At 53.4% G+C, this 21,306-nt stretch overlaps 1 protein-coding gene across 1 annotated transcript; it reads left to right on the top strand.

Moving 5' to 3' along the window:
- The first annotated feature begins 254 nt into the window (after positions 1-254).
- Positions 255-19,444, top strand: LOC144946960 (uncharacterized). The gene is made up of 4 exons (XM_078876030.1): positions 255-1,217; positions 12,137-13,187; positions 14,437-14,755; positions 17,637-19,444. The coding sequence occupies exons 1-4, from the start codon at positions 594-596 to the stop codon at positions 18,106-18,108; spliced, it is 2,466 nt and encodes an 821-aa protein (XP_078732156.1). The 5' UTR covers positions 255-593; the 3' UTR covers positions 18,109-19,444.
- Positions 19,445-21,306: the final 1,862 nt, after the last annotated feature.

The raw sequence follows: 21,306 nt of genomic DNA, 5'->3' as shown, positions 1-21,306 counted from the left end.
CTTAACAGACTGTTTGAGCAAGTTCTGTTAGCGAGCACCAATGAATACACACATACACTAAGACACACGAACACACAAACTTCGACACTCACACATTCTCACTCACACTAATACATACATACACAAAAACACACTTAATACATACACATTCACACACGTATACATATATTCACACCCTAATATATACAGCAATATAAACACACACTCGCACTCACATATGCACATTAATACAAACAAATACGACGTTGCCCCCGTGTAGCCTACGCAGATTGTTGCGTAACAAATTCTGTTAACAATCACCTATTAAGGCCGGAACGGTGCACTCACACCCCTAAAACACAATACACGCACACCTATAGCACAACGCACACCACACACCTCTAACACACCACACACACACACCTAACACACCACACACACCTAACACACACACCACACACACAAACCACCCCTATCACACAATCACAACACACACACACATCTAACACAGCACACACACCTAACACCACACATACCTAGCACACACCACAAACCACCCCTAACACACAATCACAACACACAAACCACCCCTACCTAACACACACACCGCACACATGGCGCGTCGCGTCCCCCAAGTCGCGCGTCTTCTCGCCACCGCCTCGACCGTCGCCCTTTTCATCCTTGCCACCACCACCGCCGCCGCACGCGCGCGCCCGAGAGCCCCGAAGCCGCCGGTGCCACTGATGTGCGCCGGGCCCACGTGCAGCTGCCACGACCTGGACGTGAAGTGCGAGGGCCAGGGCCTCGATGACCTCTCCCGGCTCGGCGCACCCCCGGAGGGGCCCTTCCGTCTCTTTCTGCAGCGCAACTCGATGCGGCGGCTGCCCGCGCTGGCGTTCGCTCGCCTGCCCGGGCTCAGCCTCCTCAACCTCGCCTCCAACGGCCTCGTGCACATCGCCGAGGGCGCCTTCAGCGGCCTCGCCGAGCTGCGGCGCCTCCACGTGAACCGCAACGCTCTCGAGGAGCTACGCAACGACACCCTACTGGGCCTCAGCTCCCTCGAGTACCTGCAGGCGGACCACAACCTCCTGCGCACGATCGAGAGCGGCGCGTTCGCGCGCGCGCCGAAGCTCAGCGTGCTGCTGCTCAACGACAACCAGCTGGAGAGTCTGCCCGCGGGACTCCTGCAGGGCTCCGCGGCTCTCACGGCCCTGGACCTCAGGGGAAACCGCCTTAAGGTGAGCGAGGGAGACGGACGATCTCCGTCTGCCTTCCTGCGTCGCGTTGGGTGGACGTTTGAAGAGAGCGTCACAATAAAGCTGCGGTAGCGGCAGGACGACGACGCAAAAGCCAAGGCGTTACACTGAGCAGGACTCACAAGTTGTACGATGTTTCATGGTCGATATTGGGGGAGCCACTGGAGCTCTGCACTTTTATACTCGATTCGATCTCGGAGATCTGCCGAAGCCGTCTGCTGACCCTGTCAGGCAACTTCGAGCCACCAAAATCCGGGCACCCTGAATGGTACCAAGGGCAAATCCGCGTTCAGTGGGTGACGACGGAGTTTTCAGTCGCCAGGCGACTCGTTTGTGGGACGCCTCGCCTCAGTCCTTCAGGCTCGTCTGAAAACCACATTATTTTCTCGTGCGTATCCATCTGTGTAGGACTGTTTCACTCTTAGTTTTAAAGTTAAGGGGTTTTACTGCGATTGTGTTGTAAGCGCTGCGAGGCCTTGCGTGAACGGAGCTATAAACAACTGCGTTTTACTTACTTTTACTTGCTAAGTCATCTCGATTGAAAACTAATTTCTTTAGGACTGCTTTTTTGTGTTTAGTTTGTTGTCCTTCCCCCCGCACCTCCGATTCGCGCGGTTGGCTACGTACGGTGCGAAAGAAGTTCAACATACGGCACATGCATCACACGGGCAGCATCCTCGGTGGTGGTAGCTGAGCGGAGCAGGCGGGTTGGTCCACCAGAACACAACGTGGTTGTACTGGGTGGGCATCCACCAGCAAACTAAACCAAGGCCGTAGCCATGGAGTCAACATTGGGGGGGACCAAATCTTCTAGGGGGTCTGGGGGTCCCAACCCAGAAAAAAAATCTAAATTTGAAAACGAATTTCCTGCCTAAAATAAAAAAAAAATCACTAACACAGGATAATCTCTAACAGTGTATTGTATTCCATTGCTCTTTTTTACCTTTTCTTGTTTCATTGTATGTAATGGCAGATATTAGGGATTAATAAAGTACAACCATAACCACTATCATATAAACATAAATCTATTTTATAGCAATTTATTGGGGGGAACATTTTGAGCTTTTTGAATATTGGGGGGGGGATGTGTCCCCCCCCAATATATATTATAATTACGGCCTTGAACTAAACTATGTTTTATTTGACCAGGTAAGGCACACTCATTCAGAAGCGACTTGGCCACAAATTATAACTCAACGAAGTGGCTTATTATCACGTGGAATTGTATTGCAGCCAAATACTCTAAACGCGTGATTGCTGATTCTAAATGTGGAGGGGAAACCCGAAGGACCCGGAGAAAAGTCCACGCGACCACGGGGAGAGAGACACGCAGACTCCAAATATACAGCAGGCGTCAGGGTCGGTATCGGAACCACGACCTCCTGTACACCAGGCGAGGTAATTAACATCTCACCATCGCATTCACAGTTTAGTTGAGCCCCCCGATCGTTCCACTTGTGGATAAAATATCCCAACACCGTCTTCTTCTTCTTCTTCTCCTTCACGTGGCGTGATGGTGGTTGTCGTTGGGACTCGGGTTGTTGAGAACAGGCTCCCGACTGTCTTCAGGGCAGCAGAGAGACAGACACCAGCGCTGTCCCTTCAGTGCCGTTCTCGTGAGGGACGACCGCTGTGTTGCCCACGTCTCGCGGCAGAATCAGAATATGTATTTGTACTGGAGGGATCCGATGAGCTATAAATCTTTTTTCACAGATGTCCAGTAGGGGGCAGGTCAGAACGTTACAACAACAAACAAGACACACACGATAGGAGTGCAAAATACAGGAAACGTGAGCAAATCACTGAAAAAATATACAAATTAAATGTAACTATTTGTATCTTACGAGGAAAAGCCCGCTGAGCTCTTAGCTTCCTTTTTCAGAAGCGACCCGGCCACAAATGATAGCTCAACGAAGTGGTTTGTCACGATATAGCAGCCAAATGCTCTAAACAATCGAGCGGCATGAGGAAGACAATGTATCCTCCACGTAAAAGAGCATCTCTTACTCATCCCATCAGCCACACGCACCGCCTACTGGGACTCCATTCATTTCAGCAGCGTTGATTCATGGCAAGCAAAACTATTGCACCGGTTTCGACACGCAAGTGTCTCATCAGCAGAGTCAGGCTCAATGCTCGAATCGATGCCGGCCAACTGGTGATGTTACAGGCAACGACTGGTTTCGACACATAGTGTCTCGTCAGTAGAGTCAAGCTTGACGCTTGAATGATCGCTGGTGAAGCTACCGAATTTACAGGCAAGAACCATCTCTCCTTACCCCAGGAGGTCCCAATTCGACGCAACATTCGACAGCGGTACATAACTCAACGACCACCAACGTTGTTGAGGAGAATCTAAATAACGAGAGACACGCAGACATTGTCTCTTTCGCGTATCCGTCTCTCTACATTAACCCATCAAAGTATGTATTTACACATCCCATCAGCCGAGAGGCGTAAATAACGACATTATCAGCTCAGGGGTGTGGCAATCGGTCAGGTGGGGCCCCCAATATTTGATTTGTCTCTCGTACGGTCGCACCGAGAGGCTTTAAAATATCGCGGCTCCTTTTGCCCTCATCACATCGTCGTTCCACTCACGGTCTCGAACATTTAACGCTGCAGGGGGGGCTGCGTCTTTGCAAAATGCGGCCACTACTAAACAAAGTAATTGTCATGCAGAAGGACACAAAATAAACGGCGTTTTAAATATGCAGCCGCTGTTCTTTTACACTGTTGTTGAGAAGACACATCTCACGGTGGTTGTCAAGGGGGGCCTCAACTCTTCACTTTGGCCAACGGGAGGGGGGAGGGGGTTGGGGGGGGGCAAGCCATCCCGTGCCCCCCACGCGAAGTTATGCCGCTGCATCAGCTGCAAGCACTTGGTCTGCTGATCTGTTTCGTTCGTTGTATATTTTCATCATGAAGGTGTTTTTTTTTCATTTGGTTAGATCGCCTAAGTATAAATGTGTCGTTAACACAGCCAATTAGGAAGGTTTGTCACGTAAACAAAACGTGACAATTAGTTGCTAGTTCAGCACACCGGTGTGTTAGAGAGTAAATCCACAACATTTACAATTTGAGAACCCAGTGGCGTTTTGTCGGCAATTACATCCAGCATCATTCTGCCAGAATTCTGGCAAAGTCGCCCGATGATGTTGGATATAATTACAGGCAAAACATCATACTCAAGAGTTAACGACACGTGTATACTTATGCGATCTAACCCAACATAAAAAAAACCTTTACTGTGAATAATATTTGTATTCACCACGACGCTGGTGATTAGTTCTATGTGAGGGGAAGGGTCGGTTTCAAATTTTCCGAGGTTGTTTTGGTCAAAACCAGCTGGGGAGATAACTTGGGAGACCAGGGATGGGTCTCGTTCGGGTCACCACTTGACTATAGGAAAACATATAAAGATACAGAAATGAAGGAAAATATAAATCAAAGAAAATAATCAGGAATATCAATGTCGTGCATGTGAAGTATTGGAATGACGGCAAGAAACCACTTGACGGGTAGCACACTTTTTATTAAACCTTGACTTGTCACGATACAACGTGTGGTCACTATTCCTCTGACTACACACACTTCACTTGACACGTGTGGTCACTATTCCTCTGACTCCACACACTTCACTTGACACGTGTGGTCACTATTCCTCTGACTACACACACTTCACTTGACACGTGTAGTTACTATGCCTCTGACTACACACACTTCACTTGACACGTGTAGTTACTATGCCTCTGACTACACACACTTCACTTGACACGTGTAGTTACTATGGCTCACACTGCATTCCGCCCCGTAACGTCCGTGGAGCCTACAGGCCCACCCCAGCTTGGGCGTGGGCCACAACCTCTGGTACTCTCTCCCCGTGCGCCAGTGGGCATCCCCTTATATAGTCCCCGCTCACGGGAGACGGAGTGTATGCGGACCTCGACGTGAGCATCGCTCCTTAGTTGACCAATCACGACGCGCTGTTCCTACGATCCGTTTTCCCCAGCGCGTGTTACCACTACACAACCAATCACGCCGCGCTGCCACACGATCACTCCCTCTCAAGCGCGTCACCGGCACACAGCCAATCACTACCACATAACCCATGACCCCGCGCTGACCCCTGATCCTTCACCGTCAGCGCGCGTCACCAACACACACAGCCAATCACTACGCGCTGACACACGATCCCTACCCCAGCGCGTATCACCACTACATCACCCCCTCCCACATAGCTCGCAGCCGGCCCGGCTGCTAAACAACAACACAACACAACGTCAACACAAGAAAAACCCCACCCCCCAGTGTGCCCTGTAACGCAACAACAACAACACAACAACAACAACCTATGTACAAATCGACAACCAACACAATAAAAGTCAACAACAACACACACAACACCTAGATAAGAAGCTATGTACAGCCCGACGAACAACACAATAAAAGCGAATTCCAGAAAATGAACGCGTCCAGTGTCTCTGCGACTACATGCAGTGACGAGGCGCTCCGGCCGCCTCGACTCCTCAATCGGTAGATCATAACAAGTAGCGCGACCTAGCGCGAGTCCGCCTGGCCGGTCCGTCGTATGGGACGGGACGCTGACGACCGTCCGGTGGCTCCGGCTGCTCTGGACGGCGCGGATCGGGCCTGGAAGGACCGGCCGCGCCGCGAAGATCCGGCCGCCGGTGGTCGGCAGCTGTCAGTTCCGAGACACCTGGGAGCGGATCAGGCGGAGACATGTGAGGATCAGGCAGAGACATTTCCCCCCTTGGGTCGTCGGTCACGTCACATGCTCGGCCCTCACGACACAAAGGGAGGCCATATGGAGGCGAGAACAGTTTCAGTCGGGAGGGGTGGACGTACCAACGGCGCTTTCCCCATTTTATTTGAACGCACTGGGGGCGTGCAACCCGCACGACCTCCACGGGTCCCCGCCATGGCTTCAACAATTTAGGCGACGTAGCCAAAGGTGCCTGAGGGCAATGCAGCCAGGCCCTATCACCTGGTTTCCAGTCGTGCATGGACACCTTCCGTGCACGCAACCGCTCGTTTGCAATTTGGCGAGCCCGCGAATTAAGCCGTGCGGCCTCCCTTGCCTCTGTCAGCTTATGGATATTAAATTTAATATGTTCTGCCAATTTCGAATTTGTTCGTGGTGCGGACAGGCCCAGCTGCGTTTCCATGGGCGGGTCGGCTTCCCGACCGTACATCAGATAGAATGGGGAAAATCCCGTTGCTGAATGGGGGGCCATTCTATACGCGGCGAGGACCCCCGGGACCTGCAGGTCCCAATCAACATGTGCCTCACACACCTGCTGGCACAGCATAGAAGTCAAAGTCCTGTGGAGTCTCTCCACCATCCCGTCCGTCTGTGGGTGGTACGGGGAGGTACGCACCTTCTTAGTACCCAATAGGTCGCACACCTCTTGCAGCAATTTACTTGAAAAATGTTTCCCTTGGTCGGTCAGCAAGCGTTCGGGAGCCCCCTAGTCCAGGACGTAGCCCTGGACAAAGGCGTCCGTCACAGCCGCCGCCGACTGGTTGGCGAGTGGCCACGCCATAGGCCACCGGGTAAAATATTCGACACCCACCAACAGGTACTTATTACCCCTAGGCGTGACTGGAAAAGGCCCCAAAATATCGAGCGCAACGAGCTCGTTAGTGCGCGAGACCTGAATAGATTGCAGCGGTGGATTAGATGCCATGGGCGGTGGTTTCCGTCTGGCGCAATCAACACATCCCTTTAGAATATTCACCACGTCATTCCCCATCCCTGGCCAATAATAGTCACGCTGAAGCAGAGCAAGCGTTTTGTTTACTCCCAAATGCAAGAGGCGTTCATGTGCGGCCAGGACAACTTTCCCCCTCACAGCGGAAGGCACCACAAGTGCGTGCCGCCGAGACAAACTATCCCATCTCATTAATAGGCCTTGCTTAAGTACCCAGGAGCCAGTTCACTCCCGGCCCTCCTCGGGACCCCCCACCCTGCGGCGCAATGCTAGCAGGGAGCTGTCTTCCATTTGGAGACGGCCCCACTCAATCAGCGACAGTGAGAGTAGCGAGTCCTCTCCCTCAGGGGTAGCGGGAACATCCCCGATTGGTGCACCCGCGGTCGCAGCCAACGCCCCCATACCTTCCCCAACTGTCGGTTTACAGCGCGCCGATCCCGATAAGCACGCACATTTGTGACAAGGCGACAATCGCGACAGGGCATCGGCGTTTGTGTGGCGCAACCCCTTACGGTTTGTAGTCGTGAACTGATAGTCCTGGAGGACTTCTAATCACCGTGACAATTGGCCCGAGGGTTGGGCGACCCTCAATGAATACTGAAGCGCCGCGTGGTCCGTCCGGACCGTAAAGTGACGGCCATAGAGATACGGTCTAAATTGTTGTACAAAAAAAAACAATAGCAAGCAGCTCGCGACGAGTGACGCAGTAGCGCTGCTCCGCCGGTGACAATACCCTGCTACCATAGGCGACCACCCTTTCGACTCCCCCAACGACTTGCGAGAACACCCCCCCAATGCCCGTGTTGCTAGCATCCGTGTCTAGCAAGAAGGGACTCGCAAAGTCAGGATAACGCAAGGGTGGGGCACCCACCAAGGCGTCCCAGAGGGAGCAGAACGCGGCCTCCTCCTCTGGTCCCCATCGGAACTTGACTCCTTTTGCCGTTAGAGCGTGCAAGGGTTTTGCAATGGTGGCGAAATGCTCAACGAATCGGCGGTAATAAGAAGCAAAACCGATGAAACTGCGCAAGTCCGAAACTGACGTGGGCGTCGGCCATGAACTGACACAGTCCGTCTTCGCGGGATCGGTAGAGATCCCCGAAGAGTCGACAATGTGGCCCAAGTTTCTAACGGACTTACGAAGAAGGTGGCATTTGGCCGGTTTAAACTTTAAATTAGCCGATCGCATTCTCAAGAACACCCCTCTCAATCGCTGGAGGTGTTCCTCAAACGTCTTACTGAAAACAATGACATCGTCAAGGTAAATCAAGCACGTATCCCATTGCAAGCCCGACAAAACCAACTCCATAAGGCGCTGAAACGTCGCGGGAGCGGAGTGAAGTCCCATGGGTAACCGGTTAAACTGGAACAGGCCCCCTGGAGTCCGAAATGCTGTCTTAGGTTTAGACTCGTCGTCGAGTGGCAACTGCCAGAATCCCGATAATAAATCAAGAGTCGAAAAATATCGCGCACCAGACAATGCATCGAGGGACTCGTCCAATCTGGGGAGCGGATACGCGTCAGCCACAGAGATTTTATTCAGGCGACGGAAATCTACGCAAAATCGCAAGGACCCATCCTGCTTTTTAACCAGCACAATAGGTGCTCCCCAAGGACTGGAAGAAGGCGAAATAATGTCGGCTTCCAGCATATCGTTGACGGCCGACTGAACGTGTTCCTTCTCAGCAGGACTCAGTCGGAAGGGATTTTGCCTGACCGGTGCCGCATCGCCCGTTTCAATATGGTGGCGTAACAGGTTCGTGCACCCAATATCATACTTATGCTTACTGAACACATCAGAAAACTCTATCAGCAACGCACGCAGCGCACCCAACTGTACCGTTGACAAATCGTTCGAGTCCGCGCACAGTGAATCGACCCATCCAAGGTTCTCCCTTGCTGTAATGTTCCGCGTGGGGCTCGGATCAACCTGCCCAACCAGCCGCTCTTCCGCAGGGACCCGTGCCGCGTGAGCTAGCACGGTTTCCTGCTGAATAACGGCCGGCCGCGACCCAGCGTTTAAAACCATCACAAACGGGTCCTTGTCAGCCCGAACCAAAGTGTGAGCCACCGACACATCGAGACCTCCGACAGCCCTATTTGAAGGACCCAAAAGCATGCCTTGTTCCGAGGTCTCCCCCACCCACGGTTTCCGCAACCGGAGGGGAATTAACATCTGTGAACCCGGGGGCACGTGCACGGTCTGTGTCGCCAACGCTTGTATCGTAGCGCACGCCGTCCGAATTTCAGTAGGGTTCGTCAAAAATGAAATACGGCGACCCGATGGTAGTTCAATGCAACGCTGATCGATGAGAATTTTAATGGGCATTTTAGCCAAAACATCTGTGCCCAATAGACAAGGAACCGCCAAGGAAGAAATATCGATCTCGTCGGCCGTGTTGATGGGGATCCCCAAGTCCTGCGCCAACTTGAGCAGTTGCTCCAAGACCATCGCATCCTGGCCCTCCTCGTCCATACGAGGGAACGCGGCGTCGGCGAGAGCCAGCAACGCCGTCCGGTAGGCGAGCACGGTCTCCGTGTCCGCCTTCCGCCTTGCGTAAAAAGGATGGCGACGCGCCGAGGGAGGTCCGTAGACCTTGGCCATGAGACCCAACGCGGCCTTAAGCGTGGAGCGGTCCGACCTCCGTGCTGATGTGAAGGCCGCGAGCGCGTTGTCGTCCAACATGGCAGGCAGTGCCCGCAGCGCCGTAGCGTCGGACCAGGTGGACATTTCCTGATGCGCCAGAAATCTGCGCTGGAATTGGCCCCAGTCCCCGCTATCCGCCTTGAAGGCTGACAATGTTGGAAGGCGCTGTTGAAAGATGAAGTCGTCCTCTGCCTCGTGGTTCCTCTCCGCCGCTCCGTCGGTGTGCGAGATGGCGGCCCCAATGGCGGGTGTCTGATGGCGGTCCGCAGCGCGCGTTGATGACGTAAGCGGGCGCGCTTGGAGAACCGCCGCCACGTGGTGCTCGCCGTTCCCGCCAAAAGATGGCCGCGCAGTAGAAAGGGCGGGAATCCCCCAGTCATTTTGGCGGGAATCCGCGGGGCGACCCTGTTGAATGTCCGCCGACGTCCCCGCTCCTCCCGACGTGCTGATCTCCGCCAGGATGGACGCGGCGGCGAGCAGCAGCTCCGCCAGACGGGAGTGCGCCTCGCGGAGCATGGCTTCGGTCCCCAATCACTCGTCCGGCGCCCTCGGCGGATCCTGCGGCGTCGGCATTTCTTCTTCCTCACCCCCCGATGCCAGCTGGCCCGAGTCGTCAAGGTTATCCTCGCGGTCAATCTCGTGAGTCCGACGGGTCTTCCTTGTATCCATGCTTGGAAGACTGTTTCACTTCTGACGCCAGTTGAAGTATTTGAATGACGGCAGGAAACTCCTTGACGGGTAATACACTTTTTAGTAAATCTTGACTTGTCACTATACAACGAGTGGTCTCTATTCCTCGGACTACACACACTTCACTCGACACGTGTAGTTACTATTCCTCCGGCTACACACACTTCACTTGACTCGTTTAGCTTCTATTCCTCCGGCTACACACACTTCACTTGACTCGTGTAGCTTCTATTCCTCCGGCTACACACACTTCACTTGACCCCGTAACGTCCGTGGAGCCTACAGGCCCACCCCAGCTTGGGCGTGGGCCACAACCTCTGAGTCCCACGAGCCGGCCCTCTCACGGACGTTCGGCCCCGGGTCCCAGGGTTCCGCCTCCTCCTCCGTCTTCAGTCTTCGCTGGTACTCTCTCCCCGTGCGCCTGTGCGCATCCCCTTATATAGTCCCCGCTCACGGGAGACGGAGTGTATGCGGACCTCGACGTGAGCATCGCTCCTTAGTTGACCAATCACGACGCGCTGTTCCTACGATCCGTTTTCCCCAGCGCGTGTTACCACTACACAACCAATCACGCCGCGCTGCCACACGATCACTCCCTCTCAAGCGCGTCACCGGCACACAGCCAATCACTACCACATAACCCATGACCCCGCGCTGACCCCTGATCCTTCACCGTCAGCGCGCGTCACCAACACACACAGCCAATCACTACGCGCTGACACACGATCCCTACCCCAGCGCGTATCACCACTACACATGTAATACGTGTAGGTTCCACGATCGATGGTATGATTCACTAATTCAGTACGTTTAGGAATTGGCACTGCCGTTCTTTGAGCAGAAGGCGATCATCACGAAGGAAGGCGCTGCTCTGTTTCACAGACACAGGCTGCAGTGGTTTCACAGTACCAGGCGATGTTGCTGCTGCTGCCACATGTGATGCCAATTGAGTCAATTGCGGCGTAATTGTTGACATTTGGCTATATTGAAACGTCGTGATGCCAGCACACGGTGGCCTTCCTCGTTCAAATAACGCCACTGGATCTTTAGAGTGTTCACTGTGAGTGAAACAGGATAAATACACCAGCACCACTGCCACTACCGCAGTGTATTACCAGGCGGCCTGCCACATTCGAACCACGAACCTCTGAAATGAGCGGCAGAATGCACGACTGCTGGGTCAAACTAAAACTATATTAACTATTTTTTTTATTTTACCCAGGTAAGGCCTACTGAGCTGTAAAGCTATTTTTCAGAAGCGATCTGGCTATCACAAATGATAGCTCAACAAAGTGGCTTGTCACCTAGAAATTTATAGCAGCAGCCAAATACTCTAAACGCGTCTTTCCAAATGACCTGGAGAAAAATCTACGCGACCACGGGGAGAGAGACCCGCAAACCCCAAATATACATAAGGGTTGAGATCGGACCCTTGCCTCCTGTATACAAGGCGAGGGAGATAACATCTTGCCACCGGGTCAGTTCCTGGCGCGGGTGGCTCGGCGGATTGTTGCATTGCAGGGTCGGGAGAGATGCGGAGGCAGGCCGTCATCCAGCCTGCGGAGTGGGTGGGATGATAGGGAGGGGTAGGAGAGAGAGTGGAAGGGAGTAGAGCGAGATTAATACACATTGGCGCGATCACTCAGCCACTTCGTGACAGGCGTGGCCGCTGCTTGTGATGTTGACGGTGATGATGTGATGATGTCGTGGTAACGCGTGTGGCGTAGCTTTGCTGATGATGGTGTTCAATGTTGATGCTGGCAGTGTAGTTGATAACGATGTTTTTGCTGATGGTGACTTGTTGGCTGATGATGATGACGTGTGTCCTGTAGGCTTTACCGTTGAGTGGAATCCTCGATTGCCTGGGTCACCTGGCTCAAGTGCAGCTCTCCGACAACCCATGGGACTGCTCTGCTTGCAGCCACGACTCCCCTCATATCTCCTCCTCATCCTTCTCATCCTCCTCGTCATCTTCGTCATCTCCGGTGCTCCCCTTGTGGGACTGGCTGCAGCAGAGGCCTGAGACAGCAGAGGTGGCGGCGGGCTCTTTCGACTTCCCACGGTGCTGGTGGCCTCCGTCGCTCCGCAACGCGAGCCTGCGCGACGTCCCCAGGTCCCACCTGGCTTGCCCTGTGGGCCTTCAAGCACCGCAAGGCAAATCCTCTCCCGCCGAGGGTGACGCCGACGGGCAACAGCAGCGGCCCCAGCGGCCCCAGCGGCCCCAGCGGCCCGACGCCTGCCCGGCCGCATGCCACTGCAGCCCCTTGACCGAGGAGGATGCCGGCGTCGCCGTCTTCTGCCGAGAGCGCGGCCTGGCCGCTGTACCGCGGTTCTGGCCGACGCAGGCGCCCGAGGCCAGGAGGCTCGACCTGAGCTGGAACCTCATCGAGGAGGCGTCGCCCGACGACTTCGAGGGCCTCGGCAGCCTCCTGGAGCTCGACCTGTCCCACAACCGCGTGGCGGGCCTGCGCCCCGGCACCTTCTCGCGGCTGCGCTCCCTCCGGCGCCTGCAGCTGAGCGGCAACGCGCTCACCAGGCTGGGGCCTGGCGTTTTCGCGGGCCTCGCCTCGCTCGCGTTCCTCGACATCGAGCGCAACGCCATCCGGGAGGTGGGCGCCGGGGCGCTGGCCGAGCTGCCCGCTCTGCGGCAGCTGAAGCTCGCACGCAACCTCCTGCACGAGCTGCCGCCGGCGGCGCTGCGGGGCCCGGTGGAACTGGCGCGCCTGGACGTGCGCGGGAACCGGCTGAGCGTGCCGCCCGTGCGGGGCCTGGGCGCCGCGGTGCAGCTGGAGCTGCGCGACAACCCCTGGCACTGCGACTGCGCCGTGCGCCGCGACGTCACCCGCTGGGTGGCGGCGTGGAGGCAAGCGGCGCCACAGGGAGGTACGGGCACTGCCAGACGCGGTGGTGGTGGTGTTGGAGAGGTGGTAGTGGTGAAGTTATGGGAGAAGGTGGTGGTGGTGCTGTTGGTGAGAATGGTGGTGCTAGGTGGTGGAGGTATGGGTGGTGGTGGTGGTGGTGGAAATATGAATGGTGGTGGTGGTGAAGTAGTGGTGGTGGAGGTATGGGTATGGGGAGCGGTAGTGTAATGGTTAGCACGCTGCGCACCCAGCGACCCGAGTTAAATTCCCCTCCACGGCCAACACCAGTGACGATTATCTGAACCGGTCCTGGACCTCTCCTCAAATAAATACCTGGTGTGTTGTGTTTAACCTCGCCACTGGGGAGACAAAGGCCGTCAGGCGTGGTCCTGGCCACCCACCCCCTCCTGAGCAATACTGACCTTAATAGGCACTCACTAACAGCACTTGCCCTACTAGTCTGGTAAGGTTATAGGGGCGATCTTTGTCTCTGTCTGTCTTTGTTAGTATTTATGGTGGTGGTGGTGGTGGTGAAAAGAGTGATGTTGGTAGTGGTGGTGATGTAGGTAGGATCATGGTGGTGGTTGTTGCATTGGTAGTGATGGTAATGGTATGTATAATGGTGGTGGTAGTGGTGTTTAGGGTCGTGACCTTATCCACTGTCGACCAAACCCACACATATCTCAGTCAGCATGATGTATATTATCAGAAGGGTGCAGTTTATTGTGATGAGGCTGAACACAGCCATACCGACACCAGATCTCGGTACAAATTAATGCCAACTACAGGAGGTGACCTGAGTGGTGGTGGTAGTGGTGATGATGGTGGTAAGAGTGGTGGTAGAGGTGTAACTAGGAGCGTGGTGGTGCTGATGGTAAGAGTGGTGGTAGTGGTGTAGGTAGTGAAGCTGGCAAGCAGTTGGATTTACAACTTACACATGGATCTAGAGCTGCTACTCAACTCGTATTCTCCCTATTTTGCGGCCGTCTGGAACGCTCTTCCGATATTAGGAAGCCACTCCAGCTGTGCACTTTAAAATCTAAAATTAATTTCGTGAGAACTGCTGTTTAGTTTGTTGTCCTTCCCCCGCACCTTCGATTAGCGCGGGTGGCTACGTATGGTGCGAAAGAAGCTCAACGTGCATACGTCGAGCATGAGAGAGAAACAGAGTAGAGAGAGAGTAGAGAGCAGTCTCCGTGTTTGTGCTTGAGAAGTGTGGAGACCCCTTCCCCGCTCACGCGCTCACCACTACCACCACGTCTTCCCCGCAGCTCTCTCCGCGATGCCTCCCGGCGTGAGCGGCGCTCTCTGCGAGGTCCCCGCCGCCATGGCTGGCCGGTCCCTGGCGTCCCTGCGGCCCGATGAGCCGTGCGTGGAGGCCCCCACTTCCACGAAATCTGCTCCCGCCGGACCCCAAGCAGGCACCCCCCGAGCGCCCGAGACCTCCTCCTCCCCCTCGTCGTCGTCACCTCCTCCGGCGGCCGGGCCCGAGACCTCGCTGCCGTTGCACGTGTTCGTGGCGGGCGTGGTTGCCGTGTTCATCGTGACGGCCGTGGGCACCGCCGGGATCTTTGTGCTCGCGATGCGCAGGTGTGGTGATGCTGCCCGGCATGGTGGGATCTGCGATGACAATAATAACAATAACAACAATAATCAAACCCTTTTCCGTTTCGAGACGACTGCAAGGTGCAGGGTGGGTAGTATCCCGTTCACCGCCCAATCTCGGAACGTGCAAGCGGCTCAGCATAGCGCCATTGTTTTTAAAGACATTGTACTCACCGCAGAGAACTGTAGCGACACGACCGCACTATGATAGCTGGCGCAAAAACTGTACCATGCCCTCCCGCATTGACTTGTGGGAGCCTCGTTACTAAAAAAAGTTATTTTATATTAGTTCTTCTTACAGGAAAGGGTTAATAATGTTTACATTTTTAAATTGGTGCCGCTGCTGCCACACGGCATTCACTTATGAGGAGAAACCATAGATGAGAGGCAAGGTCGTCTCACAGTGAGGAGCCGGTGCTACCAACTATTGCCCAAGTTCTGCGGTCCTCTATATGTTAAGGTGTTGTCAGCCAGTTAACGAGTGTTTACATGTGGGAGGAAACCGAAGCACCTGGGGAGACCCCACACGTGCAAGGGGACAGCACTCTACCCCGCACCGATCGAACAGGTGGAGTCCACACTTTGCTGTACCGCCTTTCCCTGGCGATCCAGAGTACGGCTCCTCCTCGACGCTCATGGGAGATACTTGCACAGTGGATTACATGCCTAAAAACGAAACTATTTTTATTTTACCAGGTATGCCCACTGAGTTATATAGCTTCTTTTCAGAAGTGACCTGGCCACAAATGATTGCTCAATGAAGTGGCTTATTATGTGGAAATGTACATCAGCCAAATACTCAAACCCACAACCTCCTGTATATCAGGCGAAGTAGTTAACATCTTGACACCGTGGGACCTGAAGCCCACATCACCTGGCTGATTAGGCCACGTAACAATCTGGCCAAGTTTTTTGTGGCGTTGCGAGCATTTAACAATGCAAATTGTTCACACAAAAACCCACAGATCCTTACGCGTGACATTCAAATGCATGTATCGTTAGCTCAAGCGTAAATACTAATCCATGTAAATGTGAACATTGCGAGTAGGATCACACATGTTGAACTTCTTTTTCACCGTGTATAGCCAACCGTGCTAATCGAAGGGGCGCGTTTCTCCGAGGAGTCACTTCTCGAGTCATCGCGTGACGTCGCGACTTTGCCCAGACGTGTAGGGTTTTGGCAGCTGCTTGTAAATCCATGCGTCACGAGGGCTTCATCCCCTGAGCCTTAGCCACCAGCGACTCGCTGCATGCGGCACGTTCGCGGTTGTTGTTTCAGCTCAGCTCATCCGAGGAGTTGGAGAACAATTCTCACAATCAAGATTGAGTAATCCAGCATCCAGATCACCTTATTTTTTGGATTATAGAAATATGTAATACCCTAAAGTAGGTTTATTGTGGCAAGGCATACGTTGTATTCCAGTGGTAGTGCCTTACGCCAATAAATCCCTACTCCGAGAGAACTAGCAGAGTTGCGAGATATATCAATTGAGACATTAACCCTTTCCCGTTCAGATGACGTATGTGCATGTCATTGGTTTTCCTTCCGATTCTGTTCAAATGACGTACGTTTACGTCATCGGAACGGAATTGAATCAGAACGCAATCAGAAGTAAAAAGCCATGCGGGAGGGTCATGTGGTGCACTTTGGCACCAGCTATCATAGAGTACGGTCATGTCACTACAGTACAATGTCTTTTAAAAACAGCAGGGCTGCGCCGGTCTAAATAAAATTAACGTTGAACCGCTTGCGCGTTCTGAGATGAACCGGTGAACGGGACTCACCCTGCAACTTGCAGATGTCTTGGAACAGGAAGAGTTATGCTCAGTGCATAGCACAAGCTTCGAACCCTGTGTGCTACAAAAAGGACTGATCTTCCTCCAGACCAACAGCAAAGATGTAGTGGAACTCAGACACCCATATGCATTCCGGTGGTGATTCCACTGAGCTGTTAATGAGACTGCAGTCATTACATTTGGTTGAGAGGCTTACGTTGGGTGCACGGCAGTTCGGGCATTTTGAGTCAAAGTGCTCATCTCCCATATAAGAATAGGTTTAACCAATTCTGGCAACAAAACAGATGTTAAGATCTTAAACACCAAACAGAAACCTTTTGCAAGGAATCATGTCTGCACCAACTACACGTACTTGTGGTGAACATGCAAACCAAAATCATGCTCTGGTAGTATATGAATTATCTTTAAAACTGATTGGTCAACACCAGAGACAGCTTTGTTTAGAGTCTAGTCTCAAACAGAGTTAGACTAGAGCACGCCAAAACCGAACAGCACAAAGGCAATGCACTCTCAGGACATTGAGAGCTCGGTGTGAGCACCTAAAACATGGGACCTCCCTTTCCAGTATCAAAATACAAAAATAAGTTTTACCCTTTCTGGCAATAAAACAGGTGTTAAGATGTTAAACACCAAGGAATCATACTTGTGGTGAACATACTACCAGATGATGTTTTTTATTTGCATGATGCTCATCTCCCATTTACAGCCCTGCTCAGAGCCAGTGGTGGAAATTCCGCATTCCTATGGCCGGGACGAGTCTGTCCATAGGACAACCACCGTTGACTTCCCCACGAACCTATTTTATTGACCCTGGAGGTGATGAGCTGAGTCAACCCATCCAACCCATCCTTTGAACTCGTGACCTTCCGATTACCAGCTGCTCGCTCTTCCGCTGAAATCTTTACTTGTAACTTTATCGCAGCAGAGCGCGGAACATAAACACGATCAAGCGTGTGAAACACGCTGACAAAGCGAGCGTGAACTGACATCGTGACGATCGCCACATTGCGAAACGTAATATCGCAGTCGTGCAACGCTTATCATGTGTAAAACACTCTCGGGTTCACAGGAAGCAGCAGAAGCAGCAACGGAGTGGGGCGAAGCACCGAGAGTCCATGGTGGGGGGCGGCAGCGGCGGCGGCAACAACAGCAACAAGGGCTCGGGAGACGCCAACAAGCGTGGGCCAGGGGGGCCCAGGGGCACGCCGACGACGCCGACGGGCCGGCGCGGGGCGGGAATTGAGGAGGCGGCCCCCTTCCAGGGCCGTGTGGTGCACAACCCCATCTACAAGCCGCTCCTCGTCAAGGGCTACGGCGACGGAACCGCCGATGGCCTCTACCCGGGCCTGCTGCTCAAGCACCACGAGCTGCACGGCACCGCCCGCGCCCTCTGCCCCACGCCCCCAACGCCGTGGGCCTGGGCCGGGTCCGCTGTGGCGGTGGACGGGGGCCAGGGGGTACCGGGGGTCGTCCAGGGGTACGGCGGCGGGCCCAGCTCTGGGCCTGGGTCGGTCCCCGCCATCACTTGGCAGAAGCTGTAGAAGGGACGTGGGGGTGGTGGTGGTGGCGGCCGCGTTTCCTCCTCCCACCGCCCTCCGCCCACCACACCTCAGGGCCCTCCGGTGTTTCCCGCCATCATTTAGAATCAATGTCAAGCGTTTAGAGTATTTGGCCACTGCTATAAATTTCCACGCAATGATAAGCCACTTCGTTGAGCTATCATTCATGATAGCCAGATCGCTTCTAAAAAGAGCTAGTTAGCTCAGTGGGGCCTTACCTGGTAAAATAAAAAATAGTTTACAGTTTAGTACAACCTGCAGGCTGCCTGCACTCATCTCCTGCTGCTCACAATGTTCGCATTTACATTGATTAGTATCTTTGCTCGAGCTAACGAAACGTGCATTGGAACACCACACATAAGGATCGTAGGTTTTTTGTGTGAACATGTTGCATTGTTCCATTGCGAGAGACGATGGCAGCTTGGGGAAGCCTCCATCCAGCAGTATATTTTATCATGGCTGATGATTACGATGTTACGATGTATGTAGCCTATAGCAGCTGTTGTATCCGTGGCTACACCACTGGAAGTGAGAGTGGAGAGAGAAGGATGCACTGTGTTCGCCGCCAACCTCGAGTTTGGTGTAAAAATCAGGGCGACCCAGGTACACGAGAGTTAGCTTGAGTTGGCTATACTTGGGAGTCAAGGCGTGAGAGTCTGGGGAAGAGCCGTAGTGTGGGCTCGGCTGGTAGGGCCGCGGTGCAGCAAGAGTCGAGCCTGCTCGGCTCGAGTCCTCCATCCCCTAACCCCTCTCTAGCAAACATGCCAACATAGGGTTAACGTTGGCATGTGGTTGGAACCGTTTCCGAAACGTTGGCCCCTTATTGCCAGCTTTGCCCCTTTCACACGTTTGTTCGTTTTGCACTGCTGCCATTCACAGCGGCACGAGGGTTTCGCCGGGGTCGTGTTACTGGCAATGGTTGCATCTGGCTTTGGAGCGAGCAAATTCAAGTCACATATGTCTCCCCGGCACCAATCTGTCAGCTGCCGCAATTCAACTGTCAGAATTCCACGGTCTTTTGGTGGAGGCTACTCTACGGATAGGATAACCGCAGTTGACCTCCCACAAAGTGCTATTTGTTTTAGGTACCCCACACAGATGATAGGCTGAGCTGACCAGCCACAAGCAAAATTTTAATGTGTGACTTACGATGTTGATTTGGGTGCTCTGAGCTGAGCTGGCCTGTACTGATTGGGCCCCCATGGCTACAAGACATTGGCCTACGTGGCCACTCACCTCTAAACGTAAATATAAGCTACAAGTGCCCAGTTTTCAGTCACGGAGATGTGACGCCTGTGGCTTTGATTTCATTGACAAAACTCAGTAAATCCTCTTCTTTGTGCTTCTAAAATTTAACAAAAGCGACGTGGTTGTGGTTGTGTGTGATGTTTTTTTTACGCGTAGAAGATCATTGCCGTTTAACTTACACACGCAAAGACCAAGAGTGCGCGACGTCGCTCGCATTCGGGAGCGAATTTAAGTTCCTAAAGTTTGTCGAGTGCAGTTCAGAGATCAGTGCAGCAGCATTACGGCTGTCAAGACTTCACTTTATGTTTTACATCTTTGTACCCAAAGTGGCTTATAGCACGGGAAGGGAAGTCGATTAAATTATAGAATGCGTAGGAAATGAGAAATGGGAATGGGGAAGGGAAGCGAGAATAGACATAATTGGATAATAAGAATAGGATGGAAAAGGATCAGAGAAACGGGAGCAATGGGGATTAGGAAAGATGAAGAGGCTGCATAAGGGCCTCGACGCTGCTGTATGGAGGGAGCGGCGTCTGTTTTCACAGTGGGCGGCGGTGGGGAAAGGGGAGGGATCCAGAGTGGGGGTGGCCACACAGAAGTCACGTGATTTATGGGAGGCTTGAAAGAGTTCACATGTTCAGTTTCTATCTAGAGATGTGGATGAATGTATAGGATACACAGCCCTGTGTTGTTGGAGGATGTAAAAAAGTGGTGTTTGTTTCCTTTTGTCAGTGCTCGTCCAATAATTAATCCGGATAAAATGAACAGCTTAGTTCCTAAACGCGTTCTTTCACGGGATTGGTGGACGACTCACGGCCACTCCCATGCCGCTGGCCAATCACATCTTGGGGGGAGGGCGGGCCGAAGGGAAGCCACTACAGCATCACGATGTCATGATGCAAGCCCCACCTTATGGACGGAGCGCACCAATCGGGCTCCGGTCTGTCTGTCACACACCTGCGCGTTTGTGCGCAGGTGTGTGGTAGTGTAGCGGTTAGCGCGCTACCCGGCGACCCGACTTCGATTCCCGCTCACGGCCAACACCAGGGACGATTATCTGAACCGGTGCTTGAGTCTCCCCTAGGTCGACTTAGTCTCAAATGAGTACCTGGTGTAGTGTGTAAAACATCGCCACTGGGGAGACAAAGGCGGTCGGCTGTGGTGTTCTGCACCCACCCCATCGTGTGCCTTTCCGGTCTTCATAGGTGCGACTTGCTAGCAGCATTTGCCCCAAGTCGGTGAAGGCTACACGGGGGTCTTTGTCTTTTTCAGTGGTCAGCGCGCTGCTTTCCATTCTCGGCTCATCACCCATAACAATGGCAAATTTTTGAAGCCGTCCTTGGCTTCTCCTCGGTCGACTCGTGCCTTAAATGAGTACTTGGTGCAGTGTGTTCCGTGATGGCCTTCATAGGTGCTCACTAACAACTATTGTCCCAACAGTCCTTTGTGCGTGTGTGTTTGTTCATCTGTTGACAGAGTAGGGGGCACAGCTGGTGCATCTGCCAGTCATCTCGGTCAGTCAACCCATAGCACGTGGGTCTGTCCCGTGACCTGTCAGCGAGCCTTCGACACTTCACTTGGCCTCGAAGTGCACCTGGCCTGGCACAGGCGCCGTAGTGACGTCACAGTCACTTAGTGGCGAATGTCTTGTTGGTGCTCACGAGTGGCGGTCGTTCGGAATGTGAAGGTTCTGCCACAGGCACTGGCAAGGCCTGTGGCTCATCGCCATGGGGCTAGCGTCGAGTCAGTGGTGGTAATCTCGCATTCCCATGACCGCGTTCAGTCGACCCACAGCGCCACTGCTGCTACTGCTGTTGACGATGACAATGAAGGCGATGATGTTGCAGATGATGATAATATGTTGCTGCTGATGATGGCGATGAAAATGATGAAGAAAAAATATGATAATGATAATGATGTTCCTGCTGCTGC

This window comes from Lampetra fluviatilis, chromosome 43, assembly GCF_964198595.1.
Source record: "Lampetra fluviatilis chromosome 43, kcLamFluv1.1, whole genome shotgun sequence".
NCBI classification, from domain to species: domain Eukaryota; kingdom Metazoa; phylum Chordata; class Hyperoartia; order Petromyzontiformes; family Petromyzontidae; genus Lampetra; species Lampetra fluviatilis.
Note: the sequence above shows the minus strand (reverse complement) of the source record. Positions and strands in the feature narration are given on the sequence as shown.